We start from the raw sequence: 25,554 nt of genomic DNA on the forward strand, positions 1-25,554 counted from the left end.
GAGGATCACAGGTACAAACCTTGCCAACTTTGCAAGACTCTGCTTCAAAATAAAAAATAATAAGAATAAAATAGGAGTGTGATTGTAACTCAGAGGTAAAATGTCCCTGGGTTCAATCTCCAGTACCACAGAAAAAACCTCCGAGTCGTAAACATGTAAATGGACTCACTCTCTCTCTCTCTCTCTCTCTCTCTCTCTCTCTCTCTCTCTCTCTCTCTCTCTCTCTCTCTCTCTCTCTCTCTTTGGTGGTACTGTGGATGGAACCCAGAGGCCTTCTACCTCCAGGCTACACTCCCAGACCAATTTTATACTTTATTTGGAAACCTCCAGCTGCACCCCAGCCCTATTATTTATTCTGTATTTTGAAACAGGGTCTCACTGAGTTGCAAAGGGCCTCACTAAGTTACAGTAGTTACAGTAGCCGAGGCTGTTTAACTAACCACAATCCTCCTGTCTTAGTCTCCCAAGTGCTGGGATTACAAGTGTGTACCACCACGCCTGGCATATAATAGTGTAATTTCAATCAGATAATGCTTTTTTTGTACTAAGGATTGAACCCAGAGGCATTCTACCTCTAAGCGACACCTTTTTTAATTTTTTTTAATTTTGAAACAGGGTCTCCCTAATTTGCTGAGGCTGGCCATGAACCTGTGACCCTCCGATCTCAGCCTCCCAAGTACGGCATTATAGGCATGTGCCACCGCGCCCAGCTTCAGAAGACAAATCGTGATGAGCATCTCCTATGTACCAGAAATTATGCTATATAAATAAAGAATTACAAAAATTTTAGACATTATTCGATTTCTCTGAGATCTTCCTCAGAAAAATAGAGGGCGGATAAACAGAGTCTGAAACTACTTGGAAAACACACATGTAAGCCAAGTGTACTTTTCTGACTAAATCTTTTTTGTTGTCTCTTAGTGTTTAGTGTATCACTTGACCAAATTCATATCTCACGCAACTCAAATTTCCATTCTTACAAAATGCAGACTTTTAACTAACAATGAAATAAATATGAGGGCAACACAAAATAATTAAATGAGTGAGTCTTTTATATGGAAATTATAAACGCACAAAACAACCTTAGGTCTTACATTTGAGAAGCTCAAAACCAGCATGCTTGTTTTCTGTTGCTAAGAAGCAATGCAATTTTTTCTCGTTTGTGTTATTTATCTACAAAGCTTTAAATCCTTTAAAAATACTGAACTGTAGACATTTTTCCAAATTTTCAGTAGGAAGATTTTTACAACTGCTCTTAATCATTATTATTCATACTTCTTTTTTTTTCTTTTTTTCTTTTTTTTTTTTTTTTTTTTTCGGTGGTACTGGGGATGGAAACCAGGGGACTTCTACCTCGGGCTACACTCCCAGACCTATTTTATATTTTATTTGGAAACAGGGTCTCTTAAACCAGCGAGGCTGGCTTCAAACCTGCATGATCCTCCTATCTCAGCCTCCCAAGTGCTGGGATTACAAGTGTGCGCCACCACGCTCGGCTTATTATTCATACTTCTATGGTTCACTTGATACCATTCTACAAAGATAAATCAGGAATGATTAATCTAATCAAAGATCATGCCCCAGAAAATAATGTTCCCTCCTTTCGGTAGTATCATTTTTAAAATAGTCATGCTTGAAGCCGGGCATGGTGGTGCATGCTTGTAACCCCAGCGCTTGGGAGGCTGAGACAGGAGGATTACGCAGGTTCGAAGCCAGCCTCAGCTACTTAGTGAGGCTCTCAGCAACTTAGTGAGACCCTGTTTCCAAATAAAATAGAAAATAAATCTGGGAGTATAGCCCAGAGGTAGAAAGCCCCTGGGTTCTATCCCAGTACCACAAAAAATAATAAAATAAAAATAAAATAGTCGTGCTTGATTTAAATGCATAGCCATACTTTACTTAAAAGATTAAAATATAAATCCATGTAAATTCAGTAAACCCAGGATTATTCTATGAAACAAATATTTCTGCAGAGAAACTTTAAGGAATATTGACAAGATTCTAAGTTTTCTAAATCTAATTTTTCTTTCTTTTTTTTTGTATGGGTCTGGGGATGGAACCCAGGGGCATTTGACCTCCGAGCTACACCCCCTGCCCTATTTTTTATTCTTTATTTTGAAACAGGGTCTCACTGAATTGCAGAGGGCCTAACTAAGTAGCTGAGGCTGTCCGCGAACCATGATCCTCTGGTCTCAGCCTCCCGAATGCTGGGACTACAAGCGTGCGCCACCACGCCCGGCTTAATTTTTCTTAATATTTACTTTGCATGCTAAAACGTATATCCATTCCAATTCTAATGTTATCAAAATTCAAAATCATTATTTCTATGAAATTTAAATTGTATAAACTCTTCAGAAGCATGAGAAATGCTCATAGCCTTTGATGTTAAATTTTGGAGAACACATCAAATATAATGAATGATTTCAAAAACAAGCTCTATGGGCCGGGCGTGGTGGCGCACGCTTGTAATCCCCGCGCTTGGGAGGCGGAGACAGGAGGATCGCGCAGGTTCGAAGCCAGCCGCGCTGGCGTAAGAGACACACTGTTTCCAAATAAAAATATAAAAATAGGTCTGGGAGTGTAGCCCGGAGGTAGAAGGGCTTCCAGGAACCCCAGTACCACCAAAAAAAAAAAAAAAAAAAAAAAACTCCATGTCTGTGAGGTTCCTTGGAATTCATGGAATACGTGCGGTTTAATCCACAGCAGTGAGAAGGGGCCAGTGAGAAGGGGCCACAGCCATTTCCAAAGAAAAGAGGCTGCACTGGGGTGGTGGGCATCCATGGCTTAGCAAAGTGGTCATGGCTATTGGACAGTAGTGTTTGCTGCTACAGAGTGGGGGATGGATTGGCCTTTTGTGGTTGCTGGATGCTAACTGAGAGGGCGTTCTGACCTGGGGAGGATGATTCTACAGATGGCAGTATCCAGCTACAACTCCTAAAAACATGCATTTTTATTCATGGAATAAAAGCTTTGAGACATCAGCTTTATATTTCCGATGGTGCGCAGTGCCTTCACCTGAAGTACATGCTATCTGCCTGATGTGTAGGAAAATATTCCATTAAGTATTAATAAACCCAGATTTTTATTTCTACTTCCCAACAGGTTAATTATAACTAGATGAAGAAAAAACACTAGGAAAGTACGTGAATTATCCTTATCTAAATATGAACTGCTCTTGTACAGATTATCCTTATTTAAATACGAGCTATTCCTGTACAAATGAAAATCAGCTTGAAGTTGGTCTTCACATTGATTTTAATCAGTAGCATGGACTTCATCAACACTATCATCTAAAACACAGGGGAATTTTAAAAGCAAAACAAAGTGCTGAAAAACATAAAAACAAATAAATGAGTTTATAGTACCATATGTCTCACAATTGTCTTAACTACCCAAATTTTAATAGCCATAAGTTGGAGGGAGCTCTGGGGACTACACAAATATAAAGGCAGTGTCTGGTCAGGCACAGTGATGCAAGCCTATAATCCCAGTACTTGGGAGGCTGAGACAGGAAAATCACAGGATCGAGGCCAGCCTCAGCAACCTAGCTAGATCCTTAGAGACTTAGCGAGATTATATTCAAAATAAGAAATAAAATAGGGCTGGGGTATACCTCAGAGGTATAATGCCCCTGGGCTCATTTTTCCAGTATCACAAAATATATATTTCTTAATAAATTTTTATCTATAACTATATCTATATAGTCAATGTCCCAGAATAGTACTGAATAAGATATAAGTTTAATTTGGCAGACTAAAGAAATATGACTAAAATTTTACTCTTAGCTTAAATAGACTTTGCATACTACATCCTTAAGGATAACTTAAGAACCTTCTGAATTATCCAATTCCAGATGCCTAGACCTGCACATCTTCCATACCCAATCATCGTGCCAAGAAAATAACTGAAAAAAATATTTTTAAGTTGTCAGTTATAACTTATAAAAACAAGAGGCACAGCCAGGCGTGGTGGCGCATGCTTGTAATCCCTGTGCTTGGGAGGCTGAGACAGGAGGATCGCACAGGTTCGAAGTCAGCCTCAGCTACTTAGTGAGGCTTTCAACAACTTAGTGAGACCCTGTTTTCAAATAAAATATAAAATAGGTCTGGGAGTGTAGCCCAGAGGTAGAAGGCCCCTGGGTTCCATCCCCAGTACCACAAAATAAATAAATAAATAAATAAATAAATAAATAAATAAATACAAGAGACACACAAATTTCACATTAGAAGGTATTTTTGAAATTCATCTAGTCTTTATGGCAATATCAAATAGTCTAAAATATTAATTTCATCACTCTTCTGTTTTCTGGTTATACTTATCTCGAAGAGACAATAAAATAAGGAGACTTTAAACCTAATGTGAGCTAATTCAGTACTCCATAATAACTAACTCAGACACAATATGATATTCTAATTTTCCTCCTAATTGTCTTTTTTGGTCCACATATTTGAAACAATGATTTCTCATAAAACTTCCTAGGGAGCCTTACAGCTGTGTTTATAAAGGCAAGAAACCCAACGACTCAACAACACAGCATCTGCTCACCATCTCCCTGGGGTACTTTTACTGCTAATATCCACCACCAGTATTTACAGTGATTACAGACTTAACAAGTCCCTTACATTATATTTTAAAAGGCTTTGTAGATTAGAAAAATTAGTTGTTTTTTGCTGTAGCTTCAAACAACTTGCTCCGTCTTAGTTCTCTTATTCATAACACCAGATGCTATCTTTTAAAAATGGAAGTCTGTAGTCAAATAAATTATCCTCTTCTTTAGGAAATTTTTAAATACATTTATTGGTGCATTGTAATTATATAATAGAGAGGTCCCTCCATGGATCTTTTATTGTCCCTCCAAATGTGAAAAAAAAAAAATAAAGTAGAATCAATGAATAAAGTTTGGGGCCTGGGGACTAGTGAGCTATTTAGTTTTCCTTCACATTTGTTGATATTTTTTTAATATGAAAAGTAAAACCATCAAAAAACTTTATTAATTCATGTGCACTTTCATGATAGATTTCTTTATAGTTGAAGAGAAAATAAGCATAGAGTAAAATGTGACTTTAGTTAACAGCTTTAGTTATTGCCACATACAGGCTTATTTTCACAGCTAGGTGTGTGAGCTTTTAAAAGTGCTAAATATAGAAGAGAGCGACCACACATCCTGTTCCCTCCCCACCCCTGGGTCCAGTTAATTGATGCCTGTTGCTTCCAAGCCCTATCTCATCAATGCCACTTTCACGTTGTATTTTGGTTTGAAGGAGAAAGTCATTGAAACCCTGGAGGTAAGGCATATTAAACTTGTATAAAATAATGGTGCGATTGATTGTTGAAATGCCTCGAACTAAAAATTCATTTTTAAATTTGTATGTTTATTCCAATCTTTTATTTTTATGTTCTTTTAATAAAGAAAAATTGCTTTTCACTGTTTTCAGTACTGAGCACTTGCATGTGTTAGAAACATTCAGCATCAAATGCAGTCATGATAATTGGATCCTAATTGAAAGTCCTTGATTTCAAAACATTACCTCCACATGTGAACATTCAAAGTTTTTAAAGTCAACTTTGTAAAGATCCTCTTACAAATGAACCACTTAAAAGGTAAAATGGAAAAGATGACTTGAAAGATGTTTAGATTTTTTGACTCCTCTAGCAAAAACTTCAGTTGCACTTGTCTCAGAAAAAGAAATCACATTTCATTATCTTAAACAAGAAAATAGTGTGTATGTGAACCACTTTGAACTATTTCTGAAGCCTACTGGACTCCTCTTAAGAAAAATATTTTAAATGCATAAAATAAAATCCTAAATATTACAACAGAAACTAATTATATTGGAATGTAAGTATTAAGTACATTTTAAGAAACATGATAAAGTAATATGTTTCTTCATCAACTCATTAAATAATATTATTAAGCAGGAGAACTAATTAACTGTGATTTACCAAGTGATATAACTACATGGTGGGTGTGTGTGTGTGTGTGTGTGTGTGTGTGTGTATTAGTAGGGATTGAACCTAGGACTTTGCACATGTTAGACAAGTGTTCTACTACTGAGCTACATCCCCAGCCATTTTTTGTGTTATTTTTATTTTGAGACAGGATCTCTTTAATTTGCCCAGGGTAGCGTTGAATTCTACTGTTTCTGCCTCCCTTGTAGCTGGGATTACAGGCATACACCGCCATGCCTGCTTAAACCTAAGGGATATTTTTGAGGTTATCCACAGTAACTACATTATGATCTAAAAAGTCACAGACACTGCATATGCTACTATGATTTGTCTATCACATTCCTAATTGGAGGAAATGTCACATTTTAGTTAAAAGGTTAATGAAAATAAAGCTGTATTTTTTCACTTAAGTTCAGAAGTGTGTGTGTGTGTGTGTGTGTGTGTGTGTGTGTGTGTGTGTGTGTGTGTGTGTTTAGTGGAGATTGTGTCCTACCCCTGAGCTAACATCCTGAGCCCTTTTCATTTTTTATTTTGAAACAGGTTCTGGCTAAGTTACCATATGAACCTATGGTAACTCAAACCTATGATCTTCCTGTCTCAGCCTCCCAAGAACTAAGATTACCAGCATGTGCCACCACATTCAGCTGGAAACTTTTTTTAAATTCTATCATTATAGTTATAATACCATGAAAGCCTAGAAGCCACACTAGTTTCTATTGTCGGTGCATAACTCATCAGATAACCACTTACTCCTATTGCCATACAATATTTAGGACAAAACAAAAAAACAGTGCTTCTTCTTATCTAACAAAGAATCTCACTGAAAAATTCATTTCAGCTCATCATGAGAGAACTGTCAAATATAATGCAGTTTAGGCACTGGACGTATCACCTGGAAACACAGTAGGTGCTTTCTAGGTGCCTTTTTTAGTGATTTTTTACTTAAGCCATTACCTATTATTACATTGTTAACTTTATAAATATGTATTTACTTTGGCCTCATTGCTATTCCCTTTCCTTCCCCCCCACCTTTTTAATGCTTTTATTGATACATTATAGTCTCCCATCATAATGTAGTCATAGTGATACTGACATCTATGCACATGGCACTCTGTGGCTCCCTACTCCCTCTTCCTCACACATGATATGGAGTGGGCATAGGTATTCTCACATAATGGCACTGAAAGTATTTCCTTCACGACTTCTCTCTCCCCTCAATCCTTCATCTATCTTCGTGGCTTCACTGGGGCTTCTCCTCCATTATTTAAAGTCCCACTAGTATCCTACTTACTCCTTAGCTGCCACACATGAGAGAAAACATTTGACCCTTCACTTTCTGTGACTGGCTAAAATCACTTAACATAATGTTCTCCAGGAAAATTTCCATTTTCCTGCAAATGATATTATTTGTTCTTTATTGCTGAGTAGAATTTCATTGTACGTATATCCCATAGTTTTGTAATACATTCATCTGTTGACGGATACCTAGGTTAATTCTATAATTTGGCTATTATGAATTGTGCTGCTACAAACATAGATAAGCACATAGCACTATAATATTCTGATTTCAGTCCCTTTAGAAAGATACTCAGGAGTGGTAGAGCTGAATCATATCAGTAGATCCATTCCCAGTTTTCTGAGGAATCTCTACATTGACTTCCATAGCAGCTACACTAATTTGCCCTCCCACCAACAGTACAGATTTCCTATTTCCCCACATCCTCGCCAGCATTTATTGTTGTTTGACTTCTTGACGACTGCCATTTTAATTGGGTTAGATGGAATCTCACTATAGTTTTGATTTGCATCTCTGTGATTGCTAATGATGTTGAACATTTTTTCATAAAGCCCAAACAAATAGTCCCCCAAACCCAGACAGGAGTTTATCTTAAATATTAGGTCCCTTTACCCCACCCCTAATATGTTAAAATAAGGTTGTATGTTTACATACTTTTTTTCTTCATGTTTCCATTTTCTTATTTTAATAATACAAAATAAGGTATTGATTGGCTGTTTCCATTTTTTCACATCTTTAAATGAAATCTGATAAGCAAGAACACCAAATGTGGGCACACTCGGCTAAGCCCCTCAGCCACAGTGGCTTCAATTCCCAGAACAGACCACTTGTGTCACATGACTGGTAATTAAACACAACTACTGTCTAAGAGATAAGGAGAATCTCAGATCACTGAAACTAATGGGGCCACAGATCAACTTTGTCCAAACTCTGACTTTATGAATGAGGAATCAAAGATAATGAAAAGTTAAGGGACTTGCTCTGGGCCCCCAGAAATCATGGAAAAGCAGGGATGAGTTTTGACAGGTTTCAGTTACCTCGGGTCAAGTGCAATCCAAAAATAACAAATAGAAAATGGCATATTTTGAGAGAAAGAAAGCAGTCACAGACCTTTTTTATAGTATACTATCATAATTGGCTTCTTTTGTTATTTGTGATTGTTATTAAACTCTTCCTGCAAATAATTTATACATTGAACTTTATTGTAAGTATGTGTGTAGCAGAAAAAGCATAATATACATAGGGTTTGGTGCTATGCATGGTTTCAGGCATCCACAGTGGGTCTTGAAACATATTCCCCATAAATGAAAGGGGACTATTGTATTGCTATTGAAACAGGGGTTACAGTCCATTAGAAATACATCTTACAGCCAGGCAGGTGGTGTACGCCTGTAATCCCAGTACTTAGGAGGTTGAAACAAGAGGACCACAAATTCAAACCAGACTGAGCAACTTAGCAAGACTCTTAGCATTTAGTGAGACCCTGTTTCCACATTAAAAACAAAATAGTGCTGGTGATGAGATTCAGAGATAGAATGCTCCTGGGTTCAATCCAAAGAAAGAAAAAAGAAAGAAAGAAAGAAAGAAAGAAAGAAAGAAAGAAAGAAAGAAAGAAAGAAAGAAAGAAAGAGAGAGAGAAAGAAAGGAAGGAAGAAAGAAAGAGAAAGAAAGAAAGAAAGAGAAAGAAAGAAAGAGAAGGATGGATGGAAGGAAGGAAGGAAGGAAGGAAGGAAAAAGGAAATAAAGAAATGCATCTTACAAATATTTGCTTCCAAATAGGAAGGTTAGAAGACTTAGTCATATCTCTAGAACAGAAGCCCTAAAATAATATTAAAAGGTTAAGAATTTGTTTAGGAAAGTTTTCAAAGTCTAATTTGTTAACAGAGTTATTCTGACTACTAAAAATCCAGTAAAACCATCTATACCTTACTTTTTAAATTAATTTTTTTATTTTTTATATGGAACATAATGGAAATGGCATACATTCAGGTTATGCTTGGTACCCTCTTCCCCCACTTCCCCTCCCCCCCCCCAACAATGAGTGTCCAGGTTAACCATGCTATATTTGTATTTTTACAATTTTAAATTGAATGACCTTTTCTTTTTTTTTTTTCTTTTTTTTTTTTTTTTTTGGTAGCACTGGGGTTCCTGGAAACCCTTCTACCTTGGGGCTACACTCTTCGACCTATTTTTTATTTATTTATTTTTTTTTTTTGGAAACAGGGTCTCTTAAGCCAGAGAGGCTGGCTTTGAACCTGCGCGATCCTCCTGTCTCCGCCTCCCAAGCACGGGGATTACAAGCGTGCGCCACCAGGCCGGGCAATACAATTTTTTTTTTCCCAGTAGGGATTGAACCCAGAGCCTGAGGCATGCTAGGCAAGCACTCCACCACTAAGCTACCCCCCAGCCCGACCTTTTCTAATTTTAAAAGGAATATTTGTCAAGTGCCTCCCCTCCTCAACACACTCATGGGACTTGAAGCAGTAACCCTCTGACAAACCTCTATAAGCTCTGGCGGTTCGCTGTCTTCCTCCACCACGATGAGCTGTGATCTTCCGTTCCTCTCATTGTCCCGAATGCCAATGGCAACCTGGCTTGCCTTCAGACGCTCATACTTGTTGCAGGAGGAGCCACACCACTGGTAAATTTCCTAAAAGAAAAAGATATTTTGGCCTCAAATATATGTGGAAGACATTTAGCCTTGGTATAATACTCACTGTGAGGAATTAGGTCAAAACAAAAAGGTATGAAAAAGAAAATTAAAATTTACTACTGGTGAGGTATATAAAATTGTATATATTTAAATTATATCTCACTCCACCCTGTTCACTTGTTAATAAAAAGAAAGCATTACTAATAGAAAATATAAAAACATATCTCATCATTCTTTAAATATATAATCTACTAATTATAATTTACAAAAGTAAACTTATATGAATTGTTTAAATTTAAAATAATAAATCTATCATATTTCAGAGAGAGTAAAAAATCTGTCAAAGAAATATACTCAGGGTGATCATAAAAAGCTACTTATCCATCTTTCATTTATTCCAATTGACAAATATAAATTACATATATTTATCAACATAATGTGTATGTATGTGTGTATATATATAATATATATATATTATATATATATAACATAATGGCTAAATCAACTAACATATGTAAAGCAACTTAATAATTCTCAGGATCCATAAAAATAGTTTAAACCTTTCATCCAGTAATATCACTATCTAGGACTCATTTTAATAAATTATTCACAAATAGAAAAACCCATTTACAAAGATTTCTAATGCTATATAGTTATATTGGTGAGGTATTAGAAACATTAAATATTTAATACTATAACTTATAAATTATACATAGAAAAATTCAATACTTAGCCATTTATACAAAATTATACTCCAGAAAGATTCAAACATGGGCTATAACAAAGACTAAACAAATGCCATCAACAAAGGAATAGCCTTTGGGAGGCTGAAACAAGATAATATGTTCAAGGCCAGCCTCAGCAAGTTGACAAGACCCTGTCTCAAAAGAAAAAATAAAAAGGGCTATAGGTGTAGCTGAGAATTAGAATGCCTGGGAGTCGACCCTCAGTGCCATAAATAAATAAATAATCATTACACGGTTACCTGTAAACTCCTCTTATGGGAATAAAAATTGAGAAAAAAATTAAAACTGAGGAAGAAAATTACTAAAAGAATATCATTAATAATAAAATAAAAGCTGTGTACAATGGTGCATTTCTGTAATCCCAGTAGGAAGGATCAAGAGTTCAAGACCAGCTTGTTCAACTTAGAATAAAAAATAAAAAGGGCTTAGAATGTAGTTCAATGGTAGGGCTCCCTTGGGTTCAATCTTCAGTAATACACACACACACACACACACACAGACACACACACACACACACACACAGAGCCATAGAATAATATAGTTATATTTAAGTAGAAACAAAAAACATATGCATGTTTGTAACCAATGGGGATCATAAATATTTAAAAAGAGAGCCTCTCACAATGGCCAATGTCACATTGATTTATTGGGTGCCTATAATGAGGTAGAGGCTAGGAATACGGAGATGAATGAGACTAACAAGGAGAAAGATTGAAATGTAGACAACTCTGCTAATAATATATTTGCAACAGTCTTGGTTTTCCATTTCCACACATGTCTCATCTAGTCAACTGAGGAGAGGTGGCTACCATAGTGGTTAAGTGTGATGGAGACTAGCATGGGCTGCCACTTTAGGGTATGGCTTGCAATTTTTAGAAAACAAATTATTAACAAAAAATAAATAAACCAGCACTGAAGCATTCAGGGAAAGTCTTTTCTCTGATTATAAGACATTCTCAGTCCAGAGTCATTTCTCCATTCAAATATAGTTTACTAGCTGGGTGTGGTGGCACTCGTAATCCCAGCATTTGGGAGGCTCATAGGATCATAGGTTCACGGCCAGCCTCAGCTACTTAGTGAGGCCCTTTGCAAATTAGTGAGACCCTGTTTCAAAATAAAATATAAAAAATAGGATTGGAGGCATAGCTTAGAGGTAGAATGCCCGTGGATTCCATCCCCAGTAATGCAAAAAAAAAAAAAAATAGTTTACTGCATGCCTAAAATAGGGTAGACTCTCTTGTGGGTCCTGGGGACACAGCTTTGAAAACATAGGCTTGGGGCCATCTCTGTGACCCTTTCCATCATGTTCTGATTAACTAAATCCATAGTCCTCTTTAAGAATAAAATATACATTTTAGGAATTCAAACTTTTATAAAAAATAAAAAGAACTATACCTTGAAATGCCTTTCATTCTAGAACATTACTTAGTTGTTTAATATGGTCAAGGTATATTTCTCTCCTATTTCTAACAGAATAACACACTTCTGTTATTTCCCCTCTAGCCTCTTTTCTACATCTGAGCACTGGAATATGAGGCTCACATTTGAGTATATGGCCTCACATATGAGGCCATTTGAGTAACCATGCCAAGGATAGCAGCTGCAAAGAGAGAAAGCAAATGGTTTCCAGCAATTAGTCCACTCTTTTAGCCACAGAACACTAATATCAAATAGTGGAGTAGAAAGGCAACTTTTAAAAATACAGAGATTTGAGTTCTACCTGTAGTGTAGGGACTCTGGGATATGTTCTGAGCAACCTTTTACTGAAAGCTCTCCAGGAGATGCTAGCATTCAACCACTTAGAACCACTGCTCATCACCCCGAGCAGGTCACCCTGGGCATGCACAGCATGGAATCTGTGACATCCAACTACCAACAGAGCCCAGCAGGCTGCTCTGCTGCTTACAGCCTGGAGTCTCAGCTCAGATTTCTTTCCCTACCCTATTTGATGATATTTTGCAAATAATTCTTTCCTCAGCAGGTCTGAGAAAGCAAACGTCTAGCGATTATGTTTTCTAGTACAGTGAAATACAGAAAGTAGATCAGATGTGAGCTCTCTAGATTTCTCAGACTTGTTAGCAACTTTCATAACTGACTTGCTACATACTTATTTATATAAGCATCTAACAGATACTTATGCTCTTGTCACTGTGTTGTAGAAATGACCTCTCATTTACTTCAAAGAAATTATATAAAAATCACTAAATTTTATTGGCATCTATAAAGCATCATGGAAGCTGGATAAAATGTGTGTACGTTGTTTTGCAGATCATAATTTCACTAATGTAATTATTTATGACATAGAATTTTACAATAGTCTGTGGATCCCAAAATATTTCCTATAATATTACTACCTACGATTAGGTAGTTACTACTTATTAGTAGGTAGCTTTTATCTACCTATTAATTTACAGGTAAATTCAGTTGTAGAAAATATTCCTCACCATTGCTTACAGACCATAATTTCTACCTTTAAAATAGTAAGAACATGTATACAAAACACTCATTAAAATGGTAAAACTTTCAAAAGCAAAGAGTTTTCCTCTGAACTCAAAGATGACTAAACAAGCTGGGCGTGGTGGCGTACGCTTGCAATCCCAGCGCTTGAGAGGCTGAGACAGGAGGATCGCACAGGTTCATAACCAGTCTCAGTTACTTAGTGAGGCTCTCAGCAACTTAGTGAGATCCGGTTTCCAAATAAAGTATAAAAAATAGGTCTGGGAGTATAGCCCAGAAAGAGGTAGAAAAGCCCCTTGGTTTCACCCCCAGTATGAAAAAAAAAATCACTAAACAAAGTGTTACAGAAAACTACTTATTCAACAGAAAAACCAATAATGTGTTATGCTTAATATTTTATTATTTTTATCTTACTCCATGCTTCCATTTATATACAAGTGACATATTTTCTTACTTGCTAGACTTGTTTTAAATGGTTAATTCAGACAAGAGATGCAGGAAATAATGGCTTTAATCATAAGCTGTCAAAAGTCAGAGCCACTCTTTAGAGTCATGTTAATTAAAGATTGTCTTCAAAAAATATTGTCTTCATTTAATCTAATCAGTTTTCTATGCACATAGAGCTCCTTCAATGGTAGCAGCACCACATTAAACATTGCTTTAAAAAGCTTAAAACTTTACCAATGCATTAAGTCTGACCAATTTATATTCCATGTGTGGACAATATGTTTAGGACTTCTCATTTTAACAGGGCTCTTCTGTGCTGAAATGTGCTCCTGGTGCTATTAATAAACTGCACTGCTCAACACTCGCTCTATTCAGAGGTAGTCGGTTAATACTACCTAGCCACTCAGCGCACAGAATATCTTTGTATTCAGTTGGCACCATGCTTGAAAAAACTCTCCTCTAATTCAACTTACCCTGTTGTCTAGAGGGAATAGGCTCAAAAAAGAAATTCTGCATAGAACAAACAAAGATGTCTGAACTGATTAACATGACAAGTTAACATGCAGTATTCCTACAAACAGTTTTCACTGCAATCTAAGCTATTTTATTTGTAATACTTTCATGTGATTTATCTGGAAACCCTTTCTTTAGCTTGATTTAATCGTACCAGACACTGAAAATTGTAAAGCAAACATGGTTTCAGAGGCAATTATACTTTCTACTTTCTTTCTGTATTTTACAACTCAACACTAAAGTCATATTTCTTTGGGGGTAAAATATGAAAAAAAAGCTGTAAAAACAGATATAACCATTCCATTTGGAATGAAGTTTGCTTGAATTTTGGTACATGTCTACTCTCTAATAGAAGTTTGTGGACTTATCATTAGCTCTTACTGTATAAACCAGTAAAGAAAAACAAAATTACTCTGCATAATTGGAAAAGGAAGAAATAAGGGCATACCAACACCCTGTTATTGAGAATTAGTCTCAATTAGAATTAGACATAAAAGCAATCAATAATGATTAAAGCACCCACATGTGAGGAGAGGAGATCTTGAAAACCAGTGGTCTTGAAACTTCTTTTAAACTATGTGATCAAATTTAATGAGTAAAACATCAAAGTGCAGCCAGCCGTCATAAGAGCAAAGATAAAACAATGCTCAACGATGCCCTTCAAGGGAAGCAAATTTTCAGAAGCTGAATTTCAAGAAGTGCGAACATCTTCCAGGTGACATGGGCTCATAGCCTGTGCGCAGCACTCAGCAAGGCCGTGCTGCGTGATGTTGTTCTTTCCTGCGCTATTTATTCTAAACATTTCTAAAATTCTCAAAGGGAAGAAAGAGAGCCCAGGCTTTTTTCTCTTCCTTGGTTCTGTTGGCTCTGTTTTTATTGTATTTAGTTTTTTCTTAGCTCTAGCTAACCAAATACAGAAATTCAGGAAGATACTTCTTTTGCCTAGAGGTTCTGTAAGCTTCACAATGATAATGGCTTGTAAGATATATCCAGGAATCTATGTTTTTTCATTTTAAACCTTCAAAACATGACTTTTTTTATTTTTTGATCAACAAAGTTTGATTGAAATCCTGTTCTGCTGCTTTCTCAAAGCCAACTCCTGGTGGTGATGCCAGTCAGTGGCACTAGGCAACCACTTTGGGAAGGTTCTTTTCCTAGCACCAGTGAAGAGTAGGAGAAATTACACTCACTGTACTAGTCAAAGTGATTAGCAAACCGAAAAAGGTTTATGATCATAGCTTATCAAAAGCCGTTTCTGCCAGCCACATACAAGGGTGACTCAACTACTCAGCTGACTCATTGATTCTTTATGCGTGTGATCCTGAATCGTCCAGCACCTTTTGACATTTCCTATACTGAAGTGGTTCTCAGCATTCATTGTACATTATTAAAATAACTTAGAAAGGCAGGGCTTAAAAAGTACCCACACCAGCCAGGTGTAGTACTGTATACCTGTTACCCCAGTACTGAGGCTGAGATTGGAGGATCACAGGTTCAAGAACAGCGATCAGGAACTTAGTGAGTCTTTCAGAAATCTAACAAGACCCTGTTTCAAAACAAAACTCCGGGTATGGAGGCTCACGCTTGCAATCCCAGCATTTGGGAGGCTGAGACAGGAGGATCATGATTCCCGGACAGCCTCGGCTACTTAGTGAGGCCTTGTTTCAAAATAAAGAATAAAATAATAGGGCTGGGGTGTAGCTCAGAGGTAGAATGCCTCTGGATTTCATCTCCAATACCGCCAAAAAAAAAAAAAAAAATCAAATTCAGGCCTGGTGGTTCATGCCTATAATTCCAGTACTTTGGAGACTCATATAAAAGGATTGTAGGTTCAAGGCCAGCCTCAACAACTTTAGTAAGGTTGCTCAGAAAGTTAACTAGACCCTGTTTAAAAAAAAAAAAAATGCCGGGTGTGGTGGTGCACGCTTGTAATCCCCGTGCTTGGGAGGCAGAGACAGGAGGATCGCGCAGGTTCGAAGCCAGCCACACACGCTGGCTTAGGAGACCCTGTTTCCAAATAAAAAATGTAAAAATAGGTCTGGGAGTGTAGTCCGGAGGTAGAAGGGCTTCCAGGAACCCCAATACCACCACAAAAAAAAAAAAAAAAAGAGCTAGGAGCCTCTGGTTTCCACCTCCAGTAAAATAAATAAATAAATACCTCTAGTACCCTAAGTAAAAAAATAAATAGATAAATAAGTTAATAAATAAAAAATTTTAAAAGGGCTGGGATGTAACTCAGAAGTAGAATATCCCTGGGTTCAATCTCCAGTAGCACCAAAGTAAAAAGAAAAATAGATTACCCACAGTAAAGTCACACCCAAAAACTTTAAAGTCAGAATCTTTAGAAAGCAAATCACCAAAAAAATAAAAAGAAAAGAAAGCAAATCACAAGAATCTATTTTTTTTTTTTTTTTGTGGTACTGGGGGTGGAACCCAGAGGCTTTCTACCTCCGGGCTATACCCCCAGACCTATTTTTATATCTTATTTGGAAACAGGGTCTCACTAAGTTGCTGAGAGCCTCACTAAGTAGCTGAGGCTGGCTTCGAACCTGTGCAATCCTCCTGTCTCAGCCTCCCAAGCATGGGGATTACAAGCGTGCGCCACCACGCCTGACTGAATCTACTTTTTTTTTTTAGTACTGGGGATTGAACCCAGGGCATTCTAACTCTGAGCTACGCTCCCAGCTCTGTTGGGTCTCACTAAGTAGCTGAGGCTGGCCAAGAACCTGTGATCCTCCTCTGTCAGCCACCCAAGTACTGGGATTACAAGCATGTGCTAACACACCCAGCAAGAATTCACAGTTTTAAGACCTCTTCCAAATGATTCCAATAGGAAGCCATGACTGAGAATTAAAGTAGAAATCCTAACACCTTAGATGTTGTCTTCCTTGTTCCCTCGTCCACTCTCCAGTCATCACAGTGCGCATGTGCCTCTGCCCCAGCATCCCACTTTGTCACATGTGACTGTGCTTCAAACCACTTAACAGTTCCTAGGGCAAAGGTTACCTGCTCTTCACCCTCTCACTCATCCACCCAGCATCTGCTAAGCACACAATAAATGCCATTTGCCCCTACTTTTATGGTAGAGTACTTCCTAGAGATGCACAGTTAGGTTTATCTTCTTTTATTTTTTCTTGTTGCCTCAAGGGCTGGGGTTGTAGCTCAGAGGTAAAATGTCCTGGGCTCAAGCCACAGTGCCAAAAAAAAAAAAAATCTCCTTTTATAAATGTACTATTATATACTACTTTGAGGTAAGGATGAATTTATCTAGAACAAAGATAATTGTTGAAGCTTTAAGCTAAGCATTTTCAGTTACAGTAGACACACATGTCTGAAAATCAGCATAGTTTTAAAAGAAATTTGCTTTATTAGAGGAAACTTTTGAAGGTGGTGGGGTGAGTACCTGAGGATGCTGTCTAGAAAGATGGTTTTGGCCAGGCGTGGTGGTGCACGCTTGTGCTTCCAGCATTTGGGAGGCTGAGACAGGAGGATCCAGGTTCACGGATGGCCTCAGCTATTTAGTGAGGCCATTTGCAACTCAGTGAGATACTGTTTCAAAATAAAGAATAAAAAATAGGGCTGGGGGTGTAGCTCAGATGTAGAATTCCCCTGGGTTCCATCCTCAGTACTGAAAAAAAAAAAAAAAAAGATGGTTTTGCCTATCAAAAGCAGAGAGTTTGGGAGGCTTTGACAGGAGGATCAGGGTTTGAGGACAGCCTCAGCTACTTAGTGAGGCCCTTTGCAACTTAGTGAGACCCTGTTTCAAAATAAAGAATTAAAATATTGGGCTTGGGGTGTAGCTCGGGCGTAGAATGCCCCTGAGTTCAATCCTCAGTACCTCCCCCAAAAATGAAATAGAGTGTATTGAAGAAACCAGACTGGGCAAAAACATAAAATGGTGTAAGATTAGTGTTGGTCCAAAAAGAAGAAAGAAGTAGATTAAGAGACTAGGGAATCTGACCAGAAGCAATGAATCTTTGAGAAGAGCTCATACATTTCGATGATATGTCCTTGCCATCATTTGGATAAGTGTCCTCTAAATTCCACATGTTAAACGCTTGGTCTCTAGCCTGTGGCACTATTGAGAAGTGATAGAATCTTGAAGCAGGACTTCACTGAAAATCTTCTGGTTATATGGGAATGCCCTTGAAAGGGTTACAGAGACTTAAGTCTATCAATTTCTATCTTTTTTTTTTTTTTGGCCACAAGGTAAACAGTTTCCTCTGCCATATGCTCCCACCATGATATGCTGCCTCACAACTGGCCCTAAAACAACTGGGTCCATTATTATGGACTGAAACTTTCACAATTTCAGCCAAAATAAATTGTATTCTTTTTAAGTTGATATATTAAGTTGGGTATTTTGGTATAGTAACATAAAGTTGACTAAGATGGCATAGAGTCAGACGCCTGAGCAGTAGAGCAGAAATGACCATGGGAGGTTGTCCAGACAGGCCAATGGACATGGGCACAATGTGGATACAGGGTCCCACCTCTCTGGGCTGGCATAGAGGGGAAAAAAGCAGAATTCCTAAGAAGAATGCAATAGTGGCTAAAAGAACCAGAAAAGGTCTTGCAGTTGACATGAGAGAATGAGAGCAGAGACCAAATGAGGCCAGGGATGTTTTCTAGCAAATGTCATAGGAAAAGGGACCAAAGCCAAAGCTCAAGAATGAATGGAATGGCTGTGCTTCAGTGAGGTGGGTCAGACTCATACTTCCATCCTTAACCTCAACCCCTCCCCGGCCCTGATATTATATAAATCTAAAGGATAGAAAAAGAGGTCAGATAAGCCTAAATTACTTTAGTGGTTAATAAAAATTATTTAGGTAATGCAAGTAATTTTTATTTTTAAACCTATGGAAACAGGAGCTTGATAGAGTCCAGTTGAGTTATAGATAGAAAAAGAAAATCACATTTCTGGACATACCACTTCATGAGACTCTATGCCTTACACCAGATAACATTGGTTGGAACATTTGTGGAATGACTGTCAAGTTCTAGATTTAATATTAGGAAAATTAGAAATTAATCCCACTTTCTCACCCTGCACAAAAGTCAACTCAAGATGGATCAAAGACTTGGAAATTAAACGAGAGACTTTGAAGCTCCTTGAAGAGGGAATAGGTCCAACACTGCAACACATAGGCACAGATAAACACTTTCTCAACAAGACCACAAATCTCAACAAATTAAAAGGCAAATCAATACATGGGATTGCATGAAACTGAAGAGCTTCTGTTCAGCAAAGGAAACTGTCAAGAACCTCAACCAAGAGCCAACAGAATGGGAGAAGATTTTTGCCACCTATACCTCTGATAGAGGACTAATATCTAGAATATACAGAGAAATCAAAAGACTCAACACTAAAAAAAAACAATCCAATAAAAAATGGGAAAGCAAACTAAATGGACACTTCACAAAAACAGAAATTCCAATGGCCAATAAATGCATAAAAAAAATGCTCAACATCACTGGCAATCAGAGAGATGCAAATCAAAACTACCCTGAGATTTCACCTAACTCCACCTAGAGTGGCAATCATTCAAAATACAAACACAAATGCTGGTGAGGATGTGGAGAAGTGGAAACTCTAAAACATTGTTGGTGGGATTGCAAGTTAGTGCAACCAATTTGGAAAACAGTATGGAGAATCCTCAGAAGAATGGGAATAAATCTACCATTTGATCCAGCAATACCACTTCTGGGTATCTACCCAAAAGAAAGGAAACCAAACTACCAAACTAATGCATGTGTATCTATGTTTATAGCTGCACAATTCACCATAGCCAAACTGTGGAACCAGCCAAGATGTCCATCAACAGATGAACGAATTGTAAAACTGTGGGATATGTACACAAAGGAATTTTACTCAGCCATTAAAAAAAACTCAATTACATCATTTTCAGGGAAATGGATGGAACTGGAGGACATTATGCTAAGCAAGATTAGTCAGTCACAAAAAATAAGAAATCAGATGCTTTCCCTAATATGTGAGAATTAGGGAGAAATGGGTCATAGGAGGAACTCTAGAGGAAAAAGGAAATCCTGTAGAGGAGCAAACAAGACAACCTAAAGGAGGGAATGGGAGGAGGGAAGAGGAAAATCTCTGAAACACACAATATGCTTAAACATATCAAAGTCAACCACTAAGCCAAGCACGGGAAGGAGGGATGGGGAGGGAATGGGGTGGGAATTGGGTATGGGCTAAATGGGTGATGTGTACATGTATGTACACACAAGGTTTTTACCCCAATATGATGTATGAATATAATGAACCAATAAAAAAAATTTTAATAGATTTAATATTATTAACAAGCTAAGTGAAGCTAATAAGTGAATGGACAACAATGCAAGGAACACTATTTATAAATGGCAAGAAAATGTCCCTCAGAGAACTCAGGGCTTAGGATGTGCATCCAGGTTCAGAGCCGTGTTAGTCCCATGTTTGTTAGTTGTTCTTTTTCTCCTCTCCCTCTTTCTTCCCTCTCTCCTTCTTTCCTCTCCCTCTCTCCATCTCTCTTTTCTGGCCACCATGAAGTAAGGAGGCTTTTCCTCTCACGTGCCCTAGAGCCCTACCACCAGATAGTTTCTACCTTGTACTAGCCAACCATGGATTGAAATCCCTGGAAACTCTGAAATTCTTTGAAATCTCTGAAACCAGGAAACCTAAAACTTTTTTTTCTCTAAGTTGTGCTTGTCCGGTATTTTGGTTACAATAATCCAAAAAAGCTAGTTAAAACATGCTTAAAGTTTTGAATGGTGTCAAGAAAGTTAAAATAAGGATGGGCAAACCTGACTCCACAAGGTGAAGGGCAGGATGGGGAAAGTAGACAAGGAAACAAATTGAAGGAGACAAAGTCTGAGTTGAATATTTTAGCAAAAATAATACTGGATGCCTGCTGGAGAAAGATATCACAGAGAAGGGAATATTCTAGATAAAGGAAACCATCCAAAAAAAAGCAAAAGTATGGTGACAGATGGACCATGCCATGCATAGGGTATGGAGACAATGTCAACGGTGATGAAGGGGATGGAAGGGGGTTGCAGATGCTTAAAAGGTAGAATCAACAAGGATAGTGATTAAGTGAATATGGAGCTCTTGGCAGAAGTTATCAGGATGACTCCTGGATTTGGAGTGTGAGGGCCTGAATGAATAGTGGTTCTCTTAACAAGATGAGGACACTAAAGCAGATCGTGGAACTGCACTCTTGTCATCCCAGTACTTGGAAGGCTAAGATAGGATGATCACAGGTTCGAAGCCAGCCTCAGCCACTTAGTGAGACCCTCCACAACTTAGTGAGATTCTGTTTCAAAACAGAGAATAAAAAATAGGGCTGGGGGTGTGTAGCTTGGAGGTAGAATGCCCCTGGGGTCAATCCCCAGTACCACCAATACATATATATATATATGAACAATAAGAGGAGAAGTAGTTTTGAAATGAGTGAAACTGATGGACTTTATTTTCTGGGGTCCTTGAGCTTGAAGTTGTCATCATGTGTATAAGTTGAAATGCCTGGGAGGCAGTCTGAAATACTGACCTTGAGCTCAGTCAAGAGGTCCTAAGCTACACTCTGACATTGAGATTTGCCAGTGGAGAGCAGCTAAAACTTGGGAGAGAATGAGTTTGCTCAGGAAGAATGCCTAAAGAAGAAACGATGGCTAGAAGTGAAATCCCTTAAAAAGATACTGGAGGGGACGGGCAGACCGTGTGAAGAAGAGTGAGAAAACGTGGTCCCAAAGGAGAGGAAGATGAGAAGACGAGGGGGGCAGTGAAACTGGACACACCAGCAGAGGTCATTGCCACCGGCCGCAGAAACAGTTTCCAAGAAATGGTGGGAGTGAAAGTCAGATGTTGTGGGTTAATGACTGGTATATGAGGAAGCGGAGACTGCTTTTTTAATGCCACATGTGTGAACAATGGAGGAGGGGTGATAGACTATAAATAGCCAAGAGAGTAAGGCAAAGCTGCACCACTGACCAAACAAGTTAATGAGGAAACAGAACATGCAGAAGATCAGGATTAGTAACTCACCACAGGAATTTTTACTTCTGTGCGACCTAATACTCCACTAGCGGCTGACTGACATACATATCTAAGAGTTAATACCAGATCTTGATCCTTGAGAATATAGGAATTTCTCATTATCATTCACATTCTGCAGTTGTTGGGGCTTTGTTGAAATATTTTTGGATGTGATTTTGTTAGCTAACTTATTAATTTTTAATCATCACTTTAAAAATTAACAAATTCATCAACATTAAAATGTATATTTCAAAATTACTTTTCAAAGGGCTCAGTAAATTACAAATGACTAAGATCTAGTCATATCCCATATCATTTTCTGATGATACTCTATATTAATGTATGCAAATAATTCTCTAAAATATTCATGACTCTTTAACTTTCATGTTGGTTAAATGAATTTCACAAATTTGTGCCTCAGGTTGAGAAGGGCACAATTGTGAAGCCTAAAGAGTATCTACTGTAGTCTAAAACCCTATCAACCCTATCAAAGAAAAGATGTTTCTACTGGATATGAAATATCATGTTAATAGCATTGAGTGTTTAATCACAAGAGCTGAAATCCTTTAGATATTATTAAAATAACCCTACAGGAAAGCAAATGTGTCTAAGGCTTAGGAGATATCATATTAATAATAGTGACTATCATAAAAGCTAATGACCTTAAACAATATCACTATATTGAACTTAGGTTATTATAAACTCAATTTTGGCCAGTCAGCTGACTTTAGTTGAGTGACAGTCTTAGATGTTTAGCCTACATTTTTTATAACTGGGTAACAAAACAAGCTTCACTTGCATTGGCCTCCTTTGCTGCCCTCTCATGCAGAAGGTGGTCTTTCAGTGACTCAATGACTTTCAATGACTGCTAATAAATTGTTATGGTTTTAGAACATTTTTGTACCATGTCCTCCTTTGTTTACTGTACCACACCCGAAAAATAAAGCTATCGGCACAATCACAAGATCCTATCACCATTTAGAAATAGTTGGCAACATATCAACTGGGTAAAGGTTAGTAACACAAACATAGATCTTATGGTATCTGTTCCCATGAAAATAGGAATTCACAGCTTGATTCCTGCCAGGCATACCTTCAGAGTGCAGAAAATTTCTGTAGTATAAGAGATAATGAAACACAAGTAACCTCTGCAACAAAATTGTTCCAATACCTCTTTTATAAGGTTCGTGTACAGGAGAAATCTTGAATTATTAAAGATAATTGACTACATGAAATAAAGATAATTAACTCTTCAGCAGATGAATGCCCTTGAAACTTACAGTAGAGACTACCACTTTACCTAAGCCTGGATTTGTGGGTCATACTCCCATGGACTGACAATATCCAGGAGAGTGATATTCATAGGAAGACAGATGTGTCCCTAGAATCAGAACTGCCTATCACAACCTCATGCTAACTGCAGCAATATAGATTGGGTCCAACTATCTAGCCCACAGTGGATGTTTGTTCTACAAAAGAATAACTTATTTAATGAATACTATTACTTTCAATATAATCTCAGCAAGATTAGGCATCATAAATTCCAAATTCTGCAGATGCTGTTGCAAAACATTCTATTCATAGATTTCTAAACCTATTGGCTCACTATTTGGCTTTTCAGAAAAGAAAAAAAAAAGATTACTCAGCAACCCTGGAAATCTACCTTAAGTTAATAAACAGAAAGATGAGGTCATAAATAAATAAATATCTAGGTTTTGTTCCAGTGTGAAATCTATTTTATCTCAAACGATTTTATATATACTGAGTAACCTTTGTATAGTAAAAAAAAGACACAATCTAGGAATGGAACAGCGCAGGTCCCTTCCCTATCCCCACTCAGCTGGTAGGAACATGCATAACCTGCATATACCTTCAGAGTCTTCTGTGCCCCTTTCAAAGCTGAAATGGTAACTGCCATTTCCCAGATGTGACTGTGTGTCAGATGAGACTGAATCACAGTCAGCTAAGGCTGGAAATAGCATCAGACACCAGTGTCAAGATATCTTTAAAAATGAGGAATTGAAGCTTCCAGAGATTAATGATTTGCCTAAGATCATGGAATAGATAACTGGAGACCCAAATTAAAAGCTATTCATGGTAATTACATGATTGGTGCATTACTGCATTTGTATAGCAATTACATTAAGCATTAAAAGGTTTTTTTTTAGGAAGAAATACTTTCCAGCAATGACAGTGATGAATTGCATTTTCACTGGGGTGTCCCTCTTACTTAAAGACGCTAGAAATTACCTAATCAAATACTCACCTTTACAGATGACAACCACAGATTATAGTAACTTGAATGAGAACTAAGGTCTTTTATTTCTTTGAAAAAAATGTTATTATATATGTTAAAATGCTTTATAAATTATTAGGGGCTTTAAAATGTATATGGTAAAAGAAAAGTTGAGATAAACAATTACTGTGCATAGAATTTGAGAGACCACTGCAATTGTTTTTGGGACTGTGAGGCTTAATGATATCTGTGGCCATTTATTTGCATTATTCATTTATTAGGGTATAAGATAATGAAAGAGTGCAATGGTAGCTGTTTTCTGCCTAGATTAGAAGCATCTATGAAATTTCTTGTGAGGTTCAGGGTAAAAGTACCAGCATCTGGGCATCAGTGTCTGAGTGCAATACTGAGAACTATACTTTAAGCATTAATATTATTAATATTATTGTGATCTCAAATGTGCATATAAACTAGTGTGACACTTATAATCTTACTACATTCAATGTCTGTGCTGTTGTCAAATTAAGTTTGATAAGATTGGACTCTATGTAGCTCCATTTTGAGAATATTTAGTGTCCCTTCTTAATGCATATGAAATAAACACGTCTTGTGTCTCTCTGCTGCTTTATCCCAAAACACTGCCAGAGGAAACGTGACAAAACAAAATGCTGAGGCAAGAGTCAGATAAACCTAGTATGTAATTCTGGCTTCACCATTTACTGGCTATGCAATCCTGAGTGAGATCCATAGACAGGCCAAAGCAATACACGCCAGGTCCATAGACAGGCCGAAGCAATACACTACATGTCAGTCTCTGCATTATGCTTGGCCCCAGACTCTAAGAAAGGACTATTAGCACGCTGACATAAAGCTTGCAGTAATACTTCTTTGTCATGATGCTAATGATTAATAAGAATACCTAACATCATAGAGGCCTCCTTTCTTGGAAGAAAACATAAGTCTGATACAATACACCATGCCAAGATGATACTTGGTATTTCTTCTAGTAACCCAAAGAGAATTGACAGGTGTATATGTATTTGTGTGTGTTTATATGTTAAGTTATTCCCCTCCCCCAGATTTTTCAGCAGAGCATTTAGAATGACCCTACACCCAGTTTAAATTCTAGAACCTGGGAGGTGAGGGGAGTGGGGAGGAGGAGCTGGGGGAATGCCCACCAAGTGCTGTGTGCATGTATGTCACTATCACTGTGAACAACATTATGATGTG

The 25,554-nt window shown here is 37.6% G+C and overlaps 1 protein-coding gene across 2 annotated transcripts in view; it reads right to left on the reverse strand.

Moving 5' to 3' along the window:
- The window catches only part of SCIN (scinderin), a gene marked incomplete at both ends in the record, with an annotated part of 77,537 nt that overhangs the window by 37,969 nt on the left and 14,014 nt on the right, over positions 1-25,554 (reverse strand). For both annotated transcript variants that reach the window (XM_080701952.1, XM_080701951.1), the window contains one exon: positions 9,747-9,896. In XM_080701952.1, the coding sequence (XP_080558078.1) occupies positions 9,747-9,896 (150 nt within the window). The remainder of the gene's footprint in view (positions 1-9,746; positions 9,897-25,554) is intronic.

The sequence above is a fragment of the Muscardinus avellanarius genome (assembly GCF_963383645.1).
Source record: "Muscardinus avellanarius genome assembly, chromosome: 9".
NCBI lineage: Eukaryota > Metazoa > Chordata > Mammalia > Rodentia > Gliridae > Muscardinus > Muscardinus avellanarius.